Source organism: Falco biarmicus, chromosome 19 (assembly GCF_023638135.1).
Source record: "Falco biarmicus isolate bFalBia1 chromosome 19, bFalBia1.pri, whole genome shotgun sequence".
Lineage (NCBI taxonomy): Eukaryota > Metazoa > Chordata > Aves > Falconiformes > Falconidae > Falco > Falco biarmicus.
In genome coordinates this window covers 3,116,510-3,139,296 of record NC_079306.1, presented here as the reverse complement: position 1 = coordinate 3,139,296, position 22,787 = coordinate 3,116,510, and the positions used below count along the sequence as shown (strand labels likewise).

Genomic DNA, 22,787 nt, shown 5'->3' with positions numbered 1-22,787 from the left:
TCCCCAGGGCAGGGCATGGAGCCCAAACCGGACACTGCGTTCCCTCAGGGAGATTCACCCCAGGAAAGCGGGATCCCTCCTAGGAACGCAGCCCTTGCCTGCAGCGGTGCAGGTCGCCGGGGCAGGTCTGACCTTACCCCCATCCCAGAAATGAGGTGTTGACCTGAGAAGAAAAAGCGAGCATGCTGCTTCTGCCTGCCTCCATCCAGCAAATCCCGCGCCGCCCGGCTCCACGGCTCCGGAGCTGAAGCCGGCACGAACAATCCTGCCTGCAGGTCCCCGGGCCGAACGCGGAGCAGCGTGTTTCGGCAGCTGGCATGGCACAGACCAGCTTTGCCAGGGAGGAGTATGCTTCCACCCTCACCCTTTCCTAGGCACAAGTGATTCCCTAGTTTTAAGCCTGCCTGGATCCTGCCTGTGCTGAGCCAAAACGTGCCCAAAGTCCAGCTGGAGGAGGGAGGCAGCACGCCCCGCACTGCTCCTTCCACAAGAGCCTCCATCCTGGGGGGAAAAAAGGGAATTTCGGCTCTTGCACAGCTGGTGCTGGGGAGCTGGGTCCCTCCTTCAGCTGAAGACCACCTGGATGGGGAATGGCTTTCCAGAAACCGCTGGGACCCCGGGAGAAAAGCAGGAGGGCAGACCTTTCCCTAGGGAGAAGCAGAGCTCTGATGCCATCGGGCTATGTGGATCTGGACCTGCTAAAGGCCAGCATCCAGGCGTTGGGAATGACTGCCTGGGGGGGAATAAGGGATAAGGAGCATGGGGAGCCTTTTGTGGCTGGGGTCCTGCGCCCCTCCTCTGCCACCCCATCTTCTGTCCTCACCGGGAGCAGCGACTGTACTCAGAAACAGACATTTTGGGCAGCAGGCTGGCGTCGCTGCCTGCCGACAGCTGGGTCGGGTACAAAACCATAATTGAAAGTTACAATAACCTTTATAATATAGCAATATATTTCATAGTTAAAATAAACTATTATGCTTTCCCCTATTGTTAAAAAAGAAGCGAGCGGTACAGAGGCAAGATGCAAACCCAGGTCGAAGCTCCTTAAGTCTGGACAGAAACGTCTGTGAGTTTGCAGAGAGGACAGGATAATTTTCAGGGCTTTCTAGCACGTTTCCTCGCAGGCGGCGCAGGGAGGAGGTTCGTGGAGCCAAAAAAAACCCCCCAAAACCAACAAAATACGCCGAGGCTGTGCCGAAAATGAGACTGGCTGTGGTTAGGTGGGTCCTGGAGGGGCTTTGGGGTTCAGCCCCGTTGACGCGTGGGGTCGGATGCGGGAGGTTGGCATCTCTTTGGGATTATAACTCTGCGGCGCAGTTTTGTTCTTGTGCTTTTCCTCCCCCCGGGTCGCTGGTCCCAGCTTTTCTCTCTGCTTGTCTCGGGGCCTTTTGGGCTGCAGGACTCCACAACGATGTTCTCAGGGGTGCAGGCAGCACCAGCTGGGGAGTGTTTACCGGAGCCGTTTACCGGAGAGCTGCCAGCCCCTTGCCAGGAGGAGAAACTCCAGCTCCAGCAACCAGCTGGGCTTGACTGGGAGGGCTGCTGCCTGTACCAAGGCTGCTCGACTGCTGGTGGCCACGAGTGGCTCGCAGGGAGCAGGGCAGCAGCACCCCCGGCTCAGAGCCCCCCAGCATCAGGGGTACCACGGGCTGGGCTGTGCTGGGGGCTCCCCCCGATATCTGCCCTCACTGTGGCCTCGGGGCAGCTCCCTGGTCCCAGCAGCAGGGCTGGGTGGTGGGCTAGTCCCGGTGCCGGCCTCGGTGGGGTCTGGTGAGCCTGGTGCTTGGGGCGATGGGTCAGGGCTACCAGTACCGGTGTTGAAGCACTGGCAGGAGTGTGGGTACAGTATGGGGGTGCAAAGGGTGGGGGGCAGGGAGAAGGATGGGGTACAGAATGGGTGCTGCAGGGTGCATGGGATGCTCAGGGTGTGGGATGGGGGGTGCAGGAGGTGGGATGGGGGCGCAGGGATGCTCAGGGTGTGGGATGGGGGTGCAGGGATGCAGGAGGAGGGATTGGGGGTGCAGGGATGCAGGAGGTGGGATGTGGGTGCTGGGATACTCAGGGTGTGGGATGGGGGGTGCAGGATGCAGGAGGTGGGATACGGGGTGCAGGAGTGCGCAGGATGCAGGATGGGGGGGCAGGGGTGTGCAGGATGCAGGATGCGAGGCACAGAGCATAGGGTGCAGACCCAGGGCTGCAAGGTCTCAGGCAGAGGGGTTGTTTGGGGTGCAGGTGGGGCAGGGGCGAGGCTGGGGGATGCAGGGTGTGGGGTGCAGAGATCCCACCGCCCCAGCCTGGCTCCCGTCAGCCCTCTTGCAATCCCGCTGAAGCAGATCCTTGCCTTTGTCCCAGGACAAGGATCTCTTGCTCCGGCCGCGATCCTGACGCTCTCACCCCCAGCCCCTCGCTCCCCGGCAGCGCCCCGGGGTCCAGCAAGCCGACAGCGCCTGCTCTTGCCTTGGTTTGATTTCACAGACCGGATCATTAGCCCATAAGGAGGTTCCCACTGGCCGCCTTGATTCTCAAGCACCAACGCTTCCTCTGGCTCTCTGACGCCCGCGATGCATGGCTGCAGCTCACCCCATGAGCCCCGGGGGAGCGCGGGACCCTTTTTCTCTGCTGGCTGCCTGCAGACCAGTGGAGATGCTGCGTCTCAAGCTCATTCTCAGGATTTGCAACCTCTTCTCCATCACCACGCCGGAAACCTCCTCGAAGAGCTGGGCAGAAGCTTCTCCTGCCGGAGAGGTAGGGCTGAGGGTCACCCGAGGCACGCGGGGAACAGAATAGACCTTGGGGGCCTGCCCAGACAGCAGCATTCTCCCAGCCATCCTGCCCACCCCCCCACCCCCCCGCAATTACACTAATGAGAAGAGCTTGGAAGAGGGAAAGAGCAGCTCATGCCCAGAAGCTGAGGGTCTCCTGTTGGCTGAGGACCAGGACAGGCTGGCAGCCGGCGCTGTGCCCCTCCTCTAATGCAACGGCCACGGCTCACGGCCCTGCTACCAACGCGCTCGACGCCACCACCTCTGCAGCACCGGCAGCTCATTTTGCAGCACCCCCGCTGCCGCCTTGCAACCTTCCTCCTCCTCCTCCTCCTCCTGCCGCTCGCTGGGGCCAGCGGGAGGGAGGGGGGAGCGCTCCTCGCTAACTCCTGCTTGTTTTCTACGTAACTTTAATTGCAGGGCACGAGGAGTAAACCACCTACCACCAGTGGCAAGTGGAGTTTTGCACAGAAATTCCTCGGCATCGGGCTGGTACGTCCCTGCCTACGTGTGCGCAAAATCCAGCGTTATTTATGGAAGGGAAAGAGTTACAAAGGAGAAGATTACAGGCTGAGTATACCTGGAATAACACAGTGACTTTGATTACAATTACTGACACTGCTGGGTGAGGTGTAATTAATATCGTGGAGTAATTACACGGTTACTTCATCTGTTTAAAAATATATAAATAGCCTCTGCTGAGTTTTCATTGAAAGCAGCAAACACCAGCCCCAAAGCCGGAGCCCAGCAGGGCTCCACGCAGGGACTCAGCAGAGCCCCACCACGACCCCAGGGCAGAACTGGGAGGGGGGGAAAGGGGGAAATGGTGAAAGCAGAACAGAAAAAGGCTGGTTCCAGAAGGAGCCAGGTGATGCCGAGGGTACCTCAGGGAGCTGAACGCCGGCACTGAAAAACACCAAGCGAAAGGAACCTGCGGGGCTGCGCTTTGGCAGGCGCGGGCAGCGGCTAATGCTGAGCGCCGGCACAGCGCCGGCTGGTGCTGCTGATCCCCACCAAACCCAGCAGAAGCGGCACAAAGGTGATGGGCTTTGTTTTAAACAGATGAAGCGCCTGCCCCCGTGACCACATCAGTGGCCAGCGATCCCGGTGGATTCAGCGATCCCGGTGGATTCAGAGCTGCCTGCTGGGCTCGAGCATCGAGCGGAGGCAGTTGTAGCTGATGGGTTTTTTCCTCCGGCGCAAAGAGCCCGCTGGCTTCCCAAAATGCTGGGGGGGGGGGACACAACTCCTGGGTGGGCGGCGATGTGAGCACCTGGAGACCACCCCGGCACCTGGGCTGGCCCGCCAGCCCCGTCATCGGCCACTGCCACATCCCTGCCCGGCCCCGCGGCCCCACACGCTTTAGGCACTGCTTTCCCGGCACCGGCACGTGTCTCCAGGCAGAAGATGACACTGAGGACCAGAAGACAAGAAGCATCCCTCGCTCTGCCCAGGCAGAAAACACTCACGGCTCCAGAGAAATCCCCGGGCACGTTACAGCCAGACAGTGGCACCCACCCAGCAATGCAAGGGGGGTGGCGTGGGGGTCCTGGTAGGGAGATGGGATGGAGCGTGGGCAGCGTAGGTCAGAGCCTGTGCGAGAAACCACCACGTTGGCATCTGCCCGGCGGGGCTTTGCACCGGTGAGAGGGGCAGGGGGCGAGGGGAGCGCCCCGGCCCCTGGTGGGGTCCACGCAGGGCTGGGGGGGGAAACTCTCCCTCCGGCGTCTCCGTTGCTTCAGTGCTTCTGACTTGTTGTTTTGTTTTGTTTTCAAATGTGAAGACCTGAGATTGAGCGTGGGTTTTCCGGACACCACCGGACGCCATGGCGCGGGCTGGCCCGAGGCGTCGCCTCCCATCCCCTTCCTTCACCACGTGTAGAGGCACCTGAACGGGGATGCGATTCCCGATACCAAGGCGTTGGCAAAGCTCCGAGCAGCGCTTGGCACTGCTGGTCCCACCGGCTCCGGCCGAAGGGTCCCGCAGTGGATCGAGGACCAGAAGAAAATCCATGGAGACCTCGGGACCTGCGCGGAAACGCTTCCCCTATCCCTGGGGGGCTGAGGGGCTGCGGTTTTAGCAGCTGCTTGAGCTCGTGTAAGGGGTGGGGAAGGAGGTGGAGCTGACCCCGATGGGGCTCTCAGAGAGAGGAGTTTGTGGGGTGCCCACCGGCACGCTGACCCCCCGCGCCTCCAAGACGGCGGCGAGCAGGCGCTGCTGCTGCTGGCGCAGCATGTCAGCCATCAGCAGGGGCAGGGAGTTGAAGCTGGCGCTGAGCTGCTCCAGCTTGGACTCCAGGCTGCTGATCTGCTTCTCCAGGTCCTCGCTGCGGTCGTTGAGCTCGGTGATGAGGTCGTACATCACGTTCTGCATCTGGGGAAGGGGACAGAGGGGACAGCAGAGGGGTTAGTGCCATGGCCGGAAGGGTTAGTGCCACTGCCGCAGAGTCCTTTAGCCCCTTGCCGTAAGCAATGCCCCGAGAGCTGCCCCACCGCAGCCCACTGTGACCGCAGCTTGTCATGCCCTGGGACACCAAAACGAGGAAACTGCCTCTGTGCAGGCAGAGGGGCCAGGGGCAGCCAGCCCGGTGCTGCGGAGCAACTGTACCCCCGGTTTGGGCTGCAAAAAGGGGTGCAGGGAGCAAACCCCTTTCCTGGACCCCAGCAGCCCCTGGCTTGGGGCTGCGTTTCGCCTCCTGCCTTGCAAGGGCAGCCAGCCCACAGCAGCTATTCCCAGCTGACATCCAGCGAGCCGGAACATTCCACGGTCAGCCGGGTCCGCTCGAGGCTTTATGAGTGAAGAGAAACAGGCGGACAGCCTGGCCGAGCCGAGCGGTCACCGTGGGGGGACTTGCCTTCGAGAGGTCCACCAGGGTGTTGGCTTGGTCGCTCAGCTTCCTCTGCTCCATCTTCACGCTCCGCAACCTGGGGAGAAGGAAAGAGCAACGCAGCTGCACCCCCTCCCCAATTACAAACCGCACCCCAGGCAACGGGAAATTGTCCCCACGTCCCTGCCAGGGGCCAGACCCCGCTCCCTTGGGCTGGAGATCAGCATCCCACCCAGCCCGGTGCGCGGCCCCTTACTGGTGAATGGCTTGTAGGAATTTCCTCTGGTGCTTCCTGACTTTAGCGTGGTCGATCTTCTTCAGCAGCTTGGTGTGCTTGTAGATGAGCCACGTTTCCCGCAGGACGTTGGCTGCCGCGTTCTTGATCTGCAAGAGGAGACTTGGCTGCAGGTCACCGGCCCCAGCTGCACCGGCACACAGGATTTCAGGGAGACGTCGGGCTGGCTCCGCCACCAGCCACCGGTGCATGAGCCGTGGCTGCGAGAGCGTTGACTGGCCCCAGCTGGAGCGAGGTGCTCGGCTCCGCTCCCGCACGCTGTCCTGCAGCTTCGTGAGGGATCACGGGTGGCTCCAACGGGAGCAAGGGCCAGCAGAGCCGCCCGCCCTGAGCAGCGGGTCTCAGCCCCCCAAGCACCTGCGTCCCCCTCCCACCCTGCACCGACGCTCTGCCACCAGTCTCCTCACCCCTGTGCCAAACTGAATCCTAAGCCTTTAGAGAAAAAAAAAAATGCCCAGGTTTTTCTCCATTCCCACATCCATCTGCCACTCTTGGCAGGCCCTGGACGGGTTACCAGCACAGGGATGTGGTTTCCACAGGCTCCGCCACTCACTCCAGGAGGAGCTGGCTGCCCCTGCCTGGCACGGAGCCTGCAGATCCACACTTTGCTTTCCTGGCCCAGCCATGCTGGGGCCCCCGACCACCACCAGGCCATCAGGGCTCCTGCTGGCATGTGGCTCTGCTCTCTGGGGTGACGTGGGGTGGCCTGGCCACATCCCAGCACTGGGACACTGCCATTCCAAGGGCTGCGCCAATGCTTACCTTGCCACCGTGCCCTATATAAAACACGGCTCCTGTCACCAGCGCTTTGCTGAGACCAGAGACCTCCTGCAGCCCCCCCCATGCTGCCGGGGATGGGACACCAGACCCCGACACAACCAGCGAACCCACAGACCCCCGACCACAGCCGCAGCATCCCACGTCCCTCCTTGGGGTTGGAAACCACGGGAGCCTCCCGGCACAGACGAGGTGCTGAATCACCAAAATCTGGTTGTCTTCCTGACACCGAGCTACATGAGCTCATGCTCCGCAAAAGGGGGGAGTCTGAATCCTCTCGGGGGGTGGGGTGGGTGGGGAAACACCCCCCAAGATTTTCCTCTCAGGGGTGTGGCTGAGCATCCTGCATCACCTCAATCCCTGGTACAGAGCTGGTGCTGTTTGCTTCCAGCACAGCATCCGAGGTGCTCGGACACCCTCCCCCACCACAGTGCCACTGAACTGGCACACAGCAGTGCCGACACCTTCCTCTCCCCCCCTGTGGTACCCCCAGCCCCCGCCACGGCACCTTACCCGCTTCGTCAGCTGCGTGTCCATCATGAAGTTGTGAACGTGCTTCTCGGCTTTGGTGAGCTCCAGCTTCCTGGCCACCACCGCCACCACCAGCGCCGTGCAGCCAGCACCCTGCGTGGGGACATGAGTCAGAGAAACAGCTTGTCACCCTCCAGCACCCTCGTGCGACAGCAGCACTCCCACCCTCACCACCGCAACCCCCTAATTAACTAAAGCTCCGTGTTCCCCCCCCCCCCCACGTTATCCTAATGAGAAGATAACAGAGAGCCTGGGTGTCCTTGAGCAGCTGATGATGTGCTGGGTAATTAACAGGAGGGGCTGGGGCTGATTAAGGAGGTCAGCGGTGATCAGCAGTGAGTCCTTGTCACCCCTACACCCGTTAGAAATGGGTGCCTCCCCGCAGTGCCCTGCGGGATGAGGAGCTCCCCGCTGCCAGGAGGGGTCCAGGGTGGGAGAACAAGTGGGGAAGCACCTGGGGGGGGGAAGCAGAGAAGGGGACCCCCAGATCGGGACCCCCTGAATCGCCACATGCCCCAACAGCGACAGCTGGGAGGTCGCTTATCCCGGCGATTAGGGCTGGATCTGCGCAGCAGCCGCTGGCTCCAGCGCTGGTTGGGCTTTGGAGAGCGGAGGTGCCAAGGCTCTGCTCCCTGGGGGACTCCTGCTGCTGCCCCCTCAGCTGAGCCACCCCCCCTCCCGGCACTCTGGCAGAGGCCCACCACCCTGGCAAGCACTCTTTAATTTATTAAAGAGTCATTAATTAACACCATGCTCTGAGCCGAAGCCTTTAGCATCCCTGAAGGTCCCACCACGTGCTCTCAGCTCCCACCACTTTTCCCAGTGGAGTGGCTGCTCCTGGCACTGTGGCTCGGGGACACCCCCCCCACCCCCAAGCCCTGGCAGTGATGGGGGTCCCCAGTGCTGGCAGCAGGGGGGCTGTGCTGCTGGGAGGGGGTAATGCTTTGCCAGATGGTGTCCCAGTTCAGAGTAACCACTGGCTGGGTGGGAGCTCTGGGACTCTGCGGCACCGGGCCCCCCCTCAGCTGAACGGGGGGGGGGGCGCTCCCCTGCGCCATGCTCCCCACTCCGTAGGGATTTTCTCCCTCACTTAGCTCCTGTCAACAGCATCAGCCTCGCTGGTGCCCAGCCTCACATGGGACAGATCAAAGACTTGCAGATGATATAAAATTAATACCCACCAGCGGAGCTGCCTCGGCCGACGGTTCTTTGTGGGGTGCAAAGCGGCAGAGACGAGCTTGGCCAGTGCCGGGCACCAGCTCGGGGGGGCCGCAGCTGGGAAGGGGGGGACAGCTCCATCCCCGGGGGCTGGAGCCAAGAGGACAGAGCTGGGTGCTGTGACCGCAGGGTCCCCAGACGCTCCGTCTGGAAAGCCCCACAAGCCGGGACATCTCCTGGGTGCCTTGGAGTGGGGACGCCGGAGGTCCCAGAGGACACTGACCCTTTGGCCATGTGGAAACAAAGCCGCGGTGATGCTGGTGGCGCGGTGATGCCGGCGTGAGCACAGCAGGGCAGAGGGCTCCCAGCTGGTCCCAGCTCTCGGCAGGAGCCAGCAGCATTTGGGATCGCTCCAGGCGATAGAAGCCAGGTGGTGCAAACAGGGACGGCCAAGGGATGCTTGTGGGCTCCCTGGGGACATCCCTGACCCCACCGCGATCCAGCTCCCCCCTCCTGGCTGAACGCAGGTCCAAATCCACCCTGAACTCACCAGCAGGGACAGCGGGACATGGGACCGGCTGGTGTCCCACCCTGCACCCTGTGGGGCTGCAGCACCCGCCAGGGACGCGCCCAGCCTGCACCATCACCTCCTTAACCAAACCGCCACATTCTGCTAATTACTGCGCTTACAGGAATTGCAATTACAGCTCTGTCAGCTTCCAGGCTGCGTGAGCTCGGAGCTGAAGCCATTATGCCTTGTGCATGGACAAGCCAGCCAGGGAAGCGGCCCCCCTTAAAATCCGGTGGTCCTGCTGCCACGGTGGGGACAGGCAGAGCCTGCGGGACCGGCAGCCTGCTTGGCACGGCGCTTACCATGATGCCGGTGAGCAGGCAGACCCCCTTCCCGCAGTAGGTGTGCGGGACCATGTCACCGTAGCCGATGGAGAGGAAGGTGATGGAGATGAGCCACATGGCACCCAGGAAGTTGCTGGTTACGTCCTGCTGGTCGTGGTACCTGCCAAGGAGACGCGGGCATCAGCGAGCATCACGGCAGGGGACGGGGACGGCTGTGGGGGGCACCTGGGCGCGGGGGCTGCCCTGGCACGAGGCTGTGCGGTGTGACAGGGACTAGGGATTAATAACATGGCAGGATGCCCCGTAGCAGTGGCGGTTGCGCAATTTCTGGCACGGGAAAACCCACACAGACAAAATCACAGCAAAAACTCAAAGGAAAGGGCTTCTGCTTTCCGTCAGACCTGTCACCACATCCTGGTCCCGCCGCCCGCGTCCCCGGTGCCACGTGGCGTGGCAGCCAGAGCCAGCTGATGGGAGAAACAGCTGCGGCTCTGCAAGGACCCCAGCCGCGCCGGCTCGCTGCCGATGGCCTCCTACGCATCCCCCTGCTGCCACAGCTCAGGCTGAGCCCACTCCCCCTGCGCCACCCCGGGGGTCTGTGCCGGCAGCGGCCCCGGCAGATCCCCCACGGTTGGATCCTGCCAAGCCTCCGGCACACACTGGCTCTCGGAAGGGGACGGGGGACGGCTCGCATGCTGGAGACGAAGCACACACGGAGCGGCTGCAGCTTTTGGGGGCGCCGCAAACTTTCCATGGCCGCGTCCCCACTGCGCTGCGAGGTCAGTGGCCGCCCTGGCCAGCCCGGCGGCCGGCTGCGGCTCGTCCGGCAAACACGCAACTGGGGGCTCCAGCTGCCTCCAGCTTCCCCCAGCCGGCACGAGCCCAGCTGAGCCGCATGGGGATGCTTCGAGGGGATGCAGCGCTGGCTCCCGGCCCCAGAGCGGGGGCTGGCCCAGCCTGCAGCAGGATTAAGCCCCAAATCTCGGGGTGCACAGGGGGCAGGCGGCACCTTCGCTTTGCCACAGGCAGTGTGGTCACCCTCCTGCCTGCACGCATCCTTCTCCCCGCAGGCTTCTCCCAGGCTCCTCAAGAAATCATTAGAGGGAAACCAGATGGAGCTTTTGGCAGTCCCCCCTGGTTCATCCCAGCTCCTCGTTCCCAGAGCAGTTGGGTTTTCTCCTCTTCCAAACTGTTTTTCCTCCCCAAGTAACTGGAGAATTGAATGAGATCCTGGTGCAGGAGGAAGCGCCCTCAGCCACGACAAGCGCCGCTGCCGCGCTCTGGGCAGGGCTGGCCAGGGGAGCCAGAGCCCATCACCGCAGCCACATTTTGGGGGCTCCCCAAAATCCCGGCGCTGGCAGCGGCACGCATCCCCTGTCCCAGCTGTCGTGTTTCCCTGGGAAAGGCTGAGTCCAGCCCAGCCCGCAGGATGTGAGCTCTTGAGCGGCGGGGACGACCCTGGGAGCATTGTGCTGGGCAAGGGGGTTACGGTGCCGCTGAAAAGCTGGACATTTTCTCTTCCGAGAAGCACTTCGAGCAGAAGGAGCCGATAAACAGGAGGGCCGGCCCGTGGTGTGGGCAGGGAGAGGGGCTGCTCGCTCACACCGGGGGCTGCCACAGTCGGTGGGACCCCAGCACCGGTTTTCCATCACCCCCTTGTCCGCCCGCCCCCACTAAGGGCACAGCCGCTCTCCACCAGTGGGGCATCGCCCCAGTCCCGCGCCACCATGAAGCAGAGCATCTCCACGCCGCAATGCCACGGCACCAGCTGGGCTGAAGCCACCCCACGGCTTTGGGAGCACCCAGGGGGGCTGCGGGCTGGCTGCCCCCTCGCCCCGGGGAGCGGGGCTGCCTGCACATGCAGGCACATGTGCGAGCACACGTGCGCGCCGTCGGCAGGCAGGGCAGCATTGCTGGCACCGCAGGCAGCGCTGTGCGGCGGCCGGGCGAGCGGGCGAGGTTGCTAAGCGACTCGCTGCCTTCGGAGAGCTGCGGCCCCCCAGCATGCACAGGAGGATGCCCGGCAGCAACGCTGTGCCCGCCGGCATCGCGGCAGCCCACGGGGCCGAAGGGACCCTTGCACCCAGTGACCATGGCTTGGGGCACAGCCATGTCCGAGCGACCCAGCCCTTGCAGGTGCCGGTTGGGAATGGTCCCACAAGCTGCAGCAAACTGGTTTCCAGTGCCAGTGCAGCAACCATTGGTGGGGACACGTCCTGGGGGGCCCTTGTGGGAACTGCGTGGCACCCAGGGCCAGTGCATGCCCTGGGGACGATGCATCCCTCAGGAATGAAACATGTCCCAGGGGTCATGCACCCCCCGTCATGTCCTGCAGCCCCCCCAGTCGATGCACCCCCAGCTCTGTAGACAGAGGGACATGGCGGCAGCTGCGGTGCCGGTGATCTGCAGCTCCCTGTCTGCGTCATTTCTTTTTTGTTGTTGTTGTCGTTGCTAATGGCTTTTTATTTAGATTGCATTTTCCAGCCTAAGCCCCCCAGGTGCAGTATCAACCCCCCTGCGTGTCCCCTGGGAGCCTGTCTGCCCGCTCCCCATTTAGGAGGCACAAAGAAAAATCTCCTAAACACAATTAAGCAGCGAGCAACTACCCAACCCATCCCGAGAGCATCATTAAGGGAGGCAGGAAGGCAAACACAGCCTGTAAAAGCTCCTAAAATCTCCGTGTGCTGCTTGGCTCCACTGCCCTGGTCCTTCAAGCTGCTCCAGTGCCCCTTCATGGGGTGACCGGTGTGATGGGACCCACCCTGGGGAAGAGGAGGAGGATTGACCTTCCTCCCACCTTGCAGGCACCCAGAAGGAAGCAGGGTGTCCCAGGGGAGCCAGGGGTGCCGGCAGGCGTGATCCCTCACACCTCAGTCCCAAAGATGGCACAAAGCTGCCGGAACTTTCGGCATTCAAGCGATTTCACTAATCGACAGACACCAAATATAATGCACCCGTTGCCTTGGGTGCGTTCCCACAGACCAGCCCCGGCTCAGAGGGACCCCCGGGTAGATGAGCCATGCCTGGATGGCAGCACAGAGCTGGCCTCGGGGGACAGGGATGGCCCCACACCGGGACACGGCACAGGACACCCGGGGGGGACCTTCCCTCCCTACCCTGGGATGGATGGGTGTCGCTGGCACCGTGCGCTGTGGCTGGGGAGAAACCCCCCTGGCATAGCACTGGGGTGGGCTGGGGGTGGGCTGCCACAGCCCCCCAGCTCCCCTCAGGGGACACAGGGGTGCCAGCGTGTCTCCAAGAGATGGATGCAGAGCGGTACCCACCGGGGCCAGTCGCCACAGCAACCCAAACACTGAGCGCACCAATGCCGGCGTGATGCCATCCGGCAGTAGGTTTGTCACCACGCGGTGTTGTCATGGCAGTCGCTCACAGCGATGCCAGAGCCCGAGCCAGGCACTGCCACTCGCCAGCCTCACGGCGCCTCTGGCTACTCCCCATGCACGGCCCCCCCATCTCCCACCACCCCTCATACCCACCACCCACCCTCCTGGGGCTCCCAGCTGGCACTGAGCATCGTCCCCTCGCACAGGGACTCTGCCTGTCCCCAGGCACCGCAGTGTGAGGACAGGGCGGTCCCTGCCTCTGCCTCCTGCCCAGGACTGGGGCTTGTTGGTGGGAATCCATGGCTACCAAGCCCCCAGATCCCTGCGTCCCTCCCCAGGATGCTGGGACACAGCAGCTGCGCTGAGAATCCCACCCCACCGCGCATCCCAACCCCCCCAGCAGCCCCAGCCCCTCTCACCTCTCGCACACCCGGACCGTCCACGCAGCGATGATCCAGAGGGAAATGCTGAAGACCAGCAGCACCGTCCCAGGGCAGATGGTCATGAGGGTCTTCATGACGAAGCGGGTGTTGAAGTTGATCTTGTTGAGCGCCCCGATGCTGCGCGAGGAGGCGTCGGTGAAGAGCTTGCTGTGCAGCAGCATCACCCGAGCAATCAGGTAGAGGCGCAGGAACATGGGGATGGACAGGATGATGTCCACGTCCGCCTCTGCCCGTGAAGGCGTGTACGAGAAAGCCAGGCGGGCTGTCCAGAAAAATTTGTACTCCCCAGGGATGGGGTGTATGGCACAAACCAGCATCTCCAGGCTGATGTAGAGGATGCGCTCGTACGTCATCGCTATCCGCCAGTCGTCAGCGCCGTTGTCGATCACAAAGAGCTACCGGGATGCAAAACCACACGGTTACCAGTAGCCCCGGCCAGCCCTGCCCCACCAGCACCCCGAGGTGGCAGGGGGGACTGACACCAGAGCCCCATGGAGCTGGGGATGGCTCCAAGCAGGAGGGCTGGGGATGGAAAAGGTGGGAACCAGCCTTCGCCATCACCTTGGCTGCTCCGCCTGGGTGGCCAGGGGACAGTTATGGTGCTGGGGACACCCCAGAAAGCTTTAGGGTGCCCAGCCTCAAGCACATGCCCAGGCACAGCATGGGGACAGCTCGCTCCAACCCGCTCCCACAGCGGCTGGCAGGAGCCCCCCTCCTGCCACAGCCCCCCGCCCCCCGCAGATGGACAAGCCGTGGGGCCGCTGAGCGCCAACATGAGCCACCCCAGCCCCTTTGCTCCCCCGGGCGCTGTACCAGTATCACCACCATGCCCCAAGCGCCAGGGCAACTTTTGGGGAGGGAATGCCACAGCTAGAGCACCCGGCTGCTGGCGGCGATGGGATCCAGTTGCCATAGCAACCGCCGGTTCATCCTGGGTACCAGCTCCTCTCCTACCACCGGCAAACGAGTTGGGGTCTCCGCAAGGAGCCAGGGGGTGGCAGCTTGGGCTGGCCCCTCCAGGGTGCCACCAGACCCCAGGGGTCACCCACCCCACCCTGCCTGGGCTGGTCCATCCTGAGGCTGCCATCGGCTCATCCCGGTGTGCCGGGGACACCAGGGTCACCTACAGCAGGGATGTGCTCAGGGCCCCTCCACAAGCACCGCTTGGCAAAGATGCCACCAGGAAGCCATCCAAGGGGGATGTGGCAGCCGGTACTACCGTCACCGGCGTGTCCTTGACCCTGCAAAGTGTGGAGCAACACTGGCTCACCCGAGGGGCCGGGAGCCCTCGTGGCCGCTCCAGCCCAGCCAGTGTGGGGGGAACATCTGGGAATAACCCTCCCACCTTGCCGGAGGCCCCGGTGCACCTGCACCAGCTCCTCACTGGCACGGCACGGCATGGCACGGCACAGCACGGCATGGCATGGCACGCAGGGCTCTCCCCAAGGACAGCAAGAGCCACTGGGACTGACTCACAGCGCGGCCGTCCCCGGCCACCTCCCTGGCTGTTTGGAAAGCCCCGCTCCTTTTAGCTGCTTTGTTTGAGAAATTGTTTATAAAAATGCTCCAAGCTGTCAAGGGAGATCCTCAGGCATTTAGCGAGCTGACAGCCCATTCCTTCCTGGAAAAGGGTGTTAAAAATAAACAAATTAGCAAGAGGAAAAAGGCAGGGAGCCTTTTGACTGTGTGTGTGTGTGGGTTTGTGACGGGCCAGGTCAGGGAAGGGAAGGAGCAAGGTGGGATTTGGGCAGGTTCCCCCTGCACCAGCCACTCTCAGCCCCGCACCTGCAGCGCATCACTGCGGGTTTCCATAGAAACCACGGCACAAGCCAGTGGTACCTGACTGGGGCATCCCCAGCATCCCCAGCACTGGCTCCAGCAGGGGAAGGAGCAAGCGTGGTGGCCACCACAGCTCCAGACAAGCAAAGCACAAGCCAAGAAGCCACGGGCTGGGGGGGAATCTTCACCTCACTAAATGCACAACGAGCCCTGGGCACCCCGATGGCAGGGCTGAGGGGGGCTGTGCCCCCCCAAACCCCCTAGCTGGAGGTGGCAGCCTCCCCAGCACCGTGCTCCATCACATGGCAATAAAGGTGGTGCTGGCAGAGGATGGCACAGCACGCTCTGCACCACCCTGGGGCACCGTGACGTGGCAGAGCCTGCCCCGGGGTGCAGAGCAGAGCCACCTCCAGGGCACTGAGCCTGGCACCACCAGACCAGAGCCACCTCCAGGGCACCAAACCTGGTGCCACCAGCCCAGAGCCACCTCCAGGGCACCAAGCCCAGTGCCACCAGCCCAGAGCCACCTCCAGGGCACCAAGCCTGGCGCCACCAGACCCGAGCCACCTCCAGGGCACCAAGCCCAGTGCCACCAGCCCAGAGCCACCTCCAGGGCACCAAGCCTGGCGCCACCAGCCCAGAGCCACCTCCAGGGCACCAAGCCTGGCGCCATCAGACCAGAGCCACCTCCAGGGCACCAAGCCCAGTGCCACCAGTCTGGTGCCACCAGACCAGAGCCACCTCCAGGGCACCAAGCCCAGTGCCACCAGTCTGGTGCCACCAGACCAGAGCCACATCCAGGGCACCAAGCCCAGTGCTACCACAGTCAGCTCCAGGGCACCAAGCCCACTGCCACCAGCCCCTGCTGCGGGCACAGGGAGGGTGAGGACACGGTGGCGCTGCCGGCAGCTCCCCACATGCGCTCAGCCTAACGAAGAGCGAGTGACACAGGCAATTAGCAGCAGCTCGTGGCCTTGCAGCGGAAAGCAGAGCTGGGAAGCCGGGGCAGGCAGGAGGATCTTGTTCACCTGCAGCCCTGGCTGGCGGGTGATGGGCACAGGGACACCCCGGGCACCTGCCACCAGCCCATCGGGTGCCAGCAGGCGTAGGCAGCCATAGAGGGGGGACACGAGGTGACGGGCATGACCCCCGGAGCTGCACCCAGGACCCCAGGCACAGCAATGCCCCAGCCCTGGAGAAACTGAGGCACAGGAAGAGCTGGAAATGTCCCAAAGGACTCAGCAATTAATGCAATTAATACTGAGGGAAGAGGCTGAAGCAGCTGTAGGCTTTCCTGGAGGCCGGGGGGATCTGGCAGTGCCGTAGCAGGGCGAGCGCAGCCCCCCCTGAGCAAGAGGGACGAGGAGCTGAGGATTTACGGCTCTGTCAGCCCCGCTTCCATCCCGGATGGATTATCAGCAATCCCTTTATAAGCACCTAAGAGATAATAGGGCGATCAGCAGCCAGCCCAGCTTCGTCTGGAGCAAATCAAGTCAAACCGATCTCATTCCCTTCCCTGCCCGCCTACCGGGGCTGCAAGGTGCGGTGGCACCGGTGCTGGGGTAGCACCGGTGCTGGGGTCCGGAGCCCCGCAGAGGGATGGCAGCGGGGATTTGGGCTCCTGCCGTGGCCCAGAGCAGGGGGAAAGGTGGGAAGCCCCATGCACCGCTCGGGTGGACGCTGTGTTTGCACAACCCGCTCCCAAGAAAAACAAGCGGAGGAAGCCAGCGAGCGTCGGGGCACGGTGCGCCCGGCTGACCCCAGCCGCCGCCACCCCAGGGTAAATATTATTCCAGCAAAAAGCAGAGTTCTCAAATATTTGCTTTGAGCAACCCACCGCCAGGCAGGCTGAGCCAGAGGGGTGGCTCCCGGGGGCCGGCAGGGAGCGAGGTGCCCGCCAGCCCCCCACACTGCCCCATCCCCCAGCCTCCGGTGGGATGCGGTGGGATCTTTGCTCCATCACCACACCGAGTGCTCAGGGCAGGGGGCTCCGGCGTCCCCTCCCGGGATGCTCCTTCTCCTGCCCAGCAACCCCTTCCTCCTGGCCCCAGAACACAGCGGCATCGCGCCGAAGCCAGATCCCGTGGGGAAGCGCAGCCTTCCCGGAGCAAACTGGGAGCCCTTTCGTTTGAGCAAACTGGGAACCCCTTCGTTTGAGCAAACTGGGAGCCCCTTCGTTTGAGCAAACTGGGAGCCCTTTCATTTGAGCAAACTGGGAGCCCTTTCGTTTCCCAGCCAAGCTGGGGCAGGCGGAGAGGAAGAGTGGGCAGCCCTGATTAAGAAAGGATTTCACAGCTTTCCTTGGCACCTCAGCTGGTCCGAGCCCTTCCTGGCTGCAGCCTCCCCCAGCCACCGGCACCCTGTGCCCGGGCAGACCCCTGGCGCCTGGCCTCACCACCCCTGAGACCCCTCGCTGCTCCCCAAGACCCCTCGCTGCCCCGCCTTGAGACCCCAGCGAGGAGGGAGGAGGAGGCTCCATGCAGGCTGCGAGCTCGGGTACCGCATCCCACCGGGGTGATGGGCAAACCCCGCAGCCCACCTGCCCTGGCAGCCCCTTGCTCAGCGCCGGTGACACCGGGACATACCTGCACCTCCCGCGTGTGGTAGGCGATGATGAGGCCCAGCAGGATGACGGTGGAGAGGCTGATAAGGCATTTCAGGGCCAGCGAGAACATGGAGTCCTGCAAAGCAAGAGCAGGGCGGGCGTTAGGGGGGACGTGGCCGCAGGACCCTGCCGGCGCTGGCCGCGATGCCAGGCTCTGTGCCCCCAGGGAGATGCTGCCCCCCGCCAGTGCCGGCTTCCCCCCCACCGGCACTTCAGCTGCCACCTGGAGCAGCTCGGCACGGCAGCGATGGCACCGCCAGCACCACGGCCCTTTCGCCAAAATGCTTTTTTAATCTGATTTTGCCAAGTGTAGTTACGAGCCGCCCCTCATTGAGATGTGCAGCATCCGCACCCCGGCGCATCCAACGTGAGCCCAAGATCATGGCACCCCAATGGATGGTCTAATTAGATCTTCCTGCTAATTAGCTCTACGTAAATTAAACCAGCCACTGATTGACTGGTCGTCAAGGCGGCTGCTCCCCGGGACCCCGTTGGGAAGAGCAGGATTCACCACCCCCTCCCATGGGCTCGCCTCCGGACCCCATTGCAGTCACTGGCAACCTCACGCTGCCGCCAGCCACGATCTGGCCCCGCTGGTGCTGGGGCACCTGCTGAGCACCGGCAGGCCCTCGCCAAGGTGTTAGCACCAAACCAACCTTCCCCGCCACTGCACCCATCCCTACCCCCGCGCCATCCCCAGCACCCTGAGACCCAGCACACTCGCGGCACAGTGAGATCTGCCACACTCCTGGCAAGACAAGACCCTGGCACTCTCGCGGCACAGTAAGATTCGGCACACTCATGGCACACCGAGACCTTGCCAAGCTCATGGCACACAGATCTCGCACACTCATGGCACACCAAGACCCTGTCACGCTCATGGCATACTGAGACCTGGCACCTGAAGACCCGGCACACTCGTGGCTCACTGAGACCCGGCACACTCGTGGCACACCCAGACTTGGCACACTCGTGGCACACCGAGACCCGGCACACTCGTGGCACAGTGAGATCCAGCACACTCATGGCACACCAAGACCCTGCCACGTGCATGGCACACCGAGACCTGGCACACTTGTGGCACACCCAGACCCGGCACAGTTGTGGTGCACCAAGAACTGGCACACTCGTGGCACACTCGTGGCACACTCATGGCACACCCAGACCCAGCACACTCATAGCATACCCAAACCCGGCACACTCATGGCTCACCCAGACCCAGCACACTCATAGCATACCCAAACCCGGCACACTCATGGCTCACTGAGACCCAGCACACTCGTGGCACACCCAGACCTGGCACACTTGTGGCACAGCGAGAACTGACACACTCATGGCATACTGAGACCCGGCACACTCGTGGCACACTCGTGGCACACCGAGACCCGGCACACTCGTGGCACACCCAGACCTGGCACACTCGTGGCACACCGAGACCCGGCACACTCGTGGCACACCCAGACCTGGCACACTTGTGGCACAGCGAGAACTGACACACTCATGGCATACTGAGACCCGGCACACTCGTGGCACACCCAGACCTGGCACACTTGTGGCACAGCGAGAACTGACACACTCATGGCATACTGAGACCCGGCTCACTTGTGGCACACCCAGACCCGGCACACTCGTGGCACACCCAGACCTGGCACACTCGTGGCACACCCAGACCCGGCACACTCGTGGCACAACCAAACCCGGCACACTCATGGCACACCCAGACCTGGCACACTCGTGGCACACCCAGACCCGGCACACTCATGGCACAACCAAACTCGGCACACTCGTGGCACACCGAGACCCCGTACACTTGTGGCACACCCAGACCCAGCACACTCGTGGCACACCGAGACCCCGTACACTCGTGGCACACCCAGACCCGGCACACTCGTGGCACACCCAGACCCGGCACACTCGTGGCACACCGAGACCCCGTACACTTGTGGCACACCCAGACCTGGCACACTCGTGGCACACCGAGACCCCGTCCACTCGTGGCACACCCAGACCCGGCACACTCGTGGCTCGCCGCACCCATCCGTTGCTCCCCAGTGCCCCAGGCTGCCTTCAGCCCTGCTCCTCTCCCTCTCCCCAGTGCTCCCCAGCCCCACGGGGCAGTCAGATGTGGAGAAGGGACTATTTGCCGCGGAGGCGGTGGCGCATTGTTAACAACTTGGCTCCAGCCGCACAATTGTGTGGATATAATGGCTGGTGCTGAGAGAAGTGCCGGGGACCAAACAACGGCTATTAATAGGCAAACTCCGGGGCAGGGCTCATGCCAAGGCTGCTCCGGATAAACCCTCCTCAGGGGCACTAATCCTGCCTGCCCGAAGCACCGGCACCCACCAGCCCTCCCGGCAGGCGGTACTGCCAAAGGCTGCCGCACACCCACCGCGTTCACTGGTCCAGGTCCAGAGGGACCCAGCAGGAAAAGCCGCTGCTGGATCCCACGGTCAGGGCAAAACACTGGGGGGGGGGGGGCTCGCCCAAACCGCGGTGACGCCTCAGCACCCCCGGCCCACATCCTCCCCCACACCGTGCAGGTGGCAGGATGCTTCACCCCAGCGGTGCCGCGCAGGCTGCCGGTGGCTCTGGAAAGCATCGGTGCTGGGAGAGGCCCCATCCTGCCCACACTCGAGGGACAGGCAAAGAGCCGGCAAAACCTGCCCGCTGCATCCTGGCTTTCCGGCTCAGCCCCGGCACCGTCCGGCCTGGGGAGCACGCGGCGGCGGCGTGGGGCAGAGCTGGAGCCACGCCAGGGCCGGCAGCACCGCCAGCCCCGGCCAGCACGACAGCTGCCGACCCCAGCCCCAGGCGCTCCCTTGGGCACGGCGAGCTCCAGTTTCCCACCGGGGATGCCGGGGCGGGGGGTGTGTGTGTGCAGATTTATAAACAGTTGCCCATGGTCACAGCTCCGGCTAAGGGGGAGCCAGGGACCCCCCTGCACCCCATGGTCATCGGCACGAGCATGGTGGCAGGCACAGGGCAGTGGTTGGGTCTTTCCCAGCTGGCACAGCAGCTGGGTGCACGGGGGGGCAGCAAGCGCGGCAGCGGCACTGCCAGCACCCGGCGAGGGCAGCCGGCAGCCCCAGCACCAGGCACGCAGGCCCAGCCAGCGGCGAGGCGGCCGCGGCGCAACAGGTAGCAGGCACAGGTGGGGGCTGGCGGCTCGGCCTTGTTCCTGCCAAAGCCAAGCGGGATCCACCAGGAAAAGGCTCCGGCAGTGAAGCGTCCCCCTCCCTCGTGGGGGGAGGCAGGGATGCGAGGCATCCCCCTGCCTCGGCTGCGGAGCGAACCGCTGCCGGCAGCCCCCACGCTCCTGCCAACGCCGGCAGCTGCGAGCAGCTGAGGCTCAGGAGCCCCCTGCCACCAGCCGGGCACCTCCATGGCGAGACAGAGGGGTCCCCCACGCCCACGGGACCCCCAGCCGCGTCCCTCTCTCCCTCCCTCCACCTGCTCCAGCTCTGCAGCCTCCACCACCCCCGCTGCCCTCCCCACCACCCGCGGCAAGAAGCCCCTTCCCACCCCGCTCCTTCCCCTCTGCCGGCGGCACCGGAGCGTGGGGACCCCCACCGGCCGCCCCCAGCCCCCTCGGCAGCACTGTCCCGCTGACGCCCATGGGTGCCATGCCCGCCCTGCCGGCGCGGGTGCCGATGCCTTCCCCTCTCTGGATAGGTATAAATAACATGACAGATGTCTATACAAAGAGTTATTCATATCGCTGCCAACCAGTGCAGCCCGGGAGCAGGAGCTGGAAGGGGCGTGGGGGGGGGGGGAATTATAAATAAAAGACACCGTCCTGCAAAAAAAAAAAAAAGAAAATGGAAGAAAGGGGTGTGGAGGAGGAGGAGGAGGAGGAGGGGGGGGAGGGGGGCCTCCGCTGCACCACGCACCACCGAGGGCATGGTGCCTCGAGCAGCACCCAGCCCCGGGCCGGTGCTGGGCACCGCAGACCCCGGTGGGTCGCGCGTGGGGCAGCTCCGCCGGGACCCAGTGCAGCACCCACCCCAGCACCCACCGGCCGCCCCATGGCCCTGGGTGCCCCCAGCCCAGCGCTCTCCCTGTCTGACACCTGCGGCCGCGGTGTCCCCACGGGTCACCCCGTTGGTCCCTGGCCCCACCATTGGTCCCCGGCCAACCCTAGATGGGGCGACCGTCTCCACGCTCACCCCACCGGGCACCGTCCAGCGCCACCAGCCCCGCGCCCACCCACTTGGTCCCTACCTTGGAGTAGAGCCCCCAGGACAGCTCGGTCTCAATGACCATGACGACGATGCCAAACATGCCGAAGATGAGCGCGTAGTCGCTGAGGCGCTTGCGCTTCTCGAAAAGCGCCCGGCGGTGCCCCAGCCGGTACCCGATGTTCTGCGCTTTGCGCTTGGGCCCCTTGGCGAAGGCGGCGGGGGGCGGCCGGGCGGGCGGGCGAGCGGGCCGGTGGGCGGGGGGCGCGTGGTTGTCCTCGCGGGAGACGACGATCTCCGGGGGTCCACCGGCCCCGAAGAGCTGCAACGGTTGAGCCTCCGGTTCGGCCTCGATGAGGTTCCTGCGGGATGCGCTGAGGCGGCTGAGGGGCTTCATCACCCCCCCGCTGTACTTGCAGGAGCTCATGGCGATCTCGGTGAAGGGGTTGCTGTCCCGCCGGTGGACCAGCGGGCTGGGCTGCCGGTGTTTGCCGCTGCCCCCCCCGGGCCCCGTCGGGTGGTCGCCGAGGTTGAGCTGGCTGCCGTGGCGGGAGGAAGGGTGGAGGGCGGCGGGGGCGGCGGGAGGAGGAGGAGGGGCCCGTAACGACCCGGGCGAGGAGTGCAACAGGCTGTGCTGAAGCGGCGGCAAAGCGGCGGGAGCCGCTGCTGCCCGTTCATCCCCCGGTAACGGACACGGACACCGACCATCCTCCTCCAGGTCCCCCACGCCCGAATCGTGGAGATGCCCCGATGTCTCCATACCGGCGGCACCGGTGCCGTTTCACCGGGCACCGGCTCCGCTTTCCCGGCCACCGGCCCCGTACGCTGGATCATGAATGGGCGCCGAGCGCTCCCCGCCGCCGCCGCCACCACCGCCGCCGCCGCCGCCGCCGCCGCCGCCGCCGCCGCCACCGCCGCCGCCGCCACCGCCCCCGCCGCCGCCGCTGGCCCGGCCCCGCCGCGCCATTGGCCACGCCGGGGCTCCCCGCAGGCTGACATCATCCCCGCTTCGCCCCCCCCCACCCCCCGCGCCCCCGGTTTTTGCAGCTTTGCGGGGTCGTTCGGGACTTGTAGTCCACCGGGGGGCACCGGCGCCGGTACCGGCGCCGGTGCCCCCCGGTGGACTACAAGTCCCGAACGACCCTACAAGGCTTCCACACACCCCCCATCCACCCCCTCCCAAAAGATTCCACCCACCGGTAACCCTCAGCATCCCCCCGGATCAACCCC

General features: G+C 64.2%; 1 protein-coding gene across 2 annotated transcripts; it reads right to left on the bottom strand.

Moving 5' to 3' along the window:
- Positions 1 to 929: 929 nt before the first annotated feature.
- On the bottom strand, positions 930 to 22,458 carry KCNN3 (potassium calcium-activated channel subfamily N member 3). Of its 2 annotated transcripts, XM_056322438.1 has the most exons (8): positions 21,601 to 22,458; positions 17,357 to 17,452; positions 12,969 to 13,387; positions 9,224 to 9,365; positions 7,175 to 7,285; positions 5,846 to 5,973; positions 5,617 to 5,686; positions 930 to 5,135 (listed from the first exon to the last, which is right to left on the bottom strand). In XM_056322438.1, exons 1-8 carry the CDS (start codon positions 22,315 to 22,317, stop codon positions 4,839 to 4,841), a joined length of 1,980 nt encoding a protein of 659 aa, XP_056178413.1. In that variant the 5' UTR covers positions 22,318 to 22,458; the 3' UTR covers positions 930 to 4,838. The 2 variants fall into 2 exon arrangements, with proteins under 2 accessions (XP_056178413.1, XP_056178414.1); XM_056322439.1 differs by lacking the exons at positions 17,357 to 17,452; positions 21,601 to 22,458 and adding an exon at positions 16,300 to 16,551.
- Positions 22,459 to 22,787: the final 329 nt, after the last annotated feature.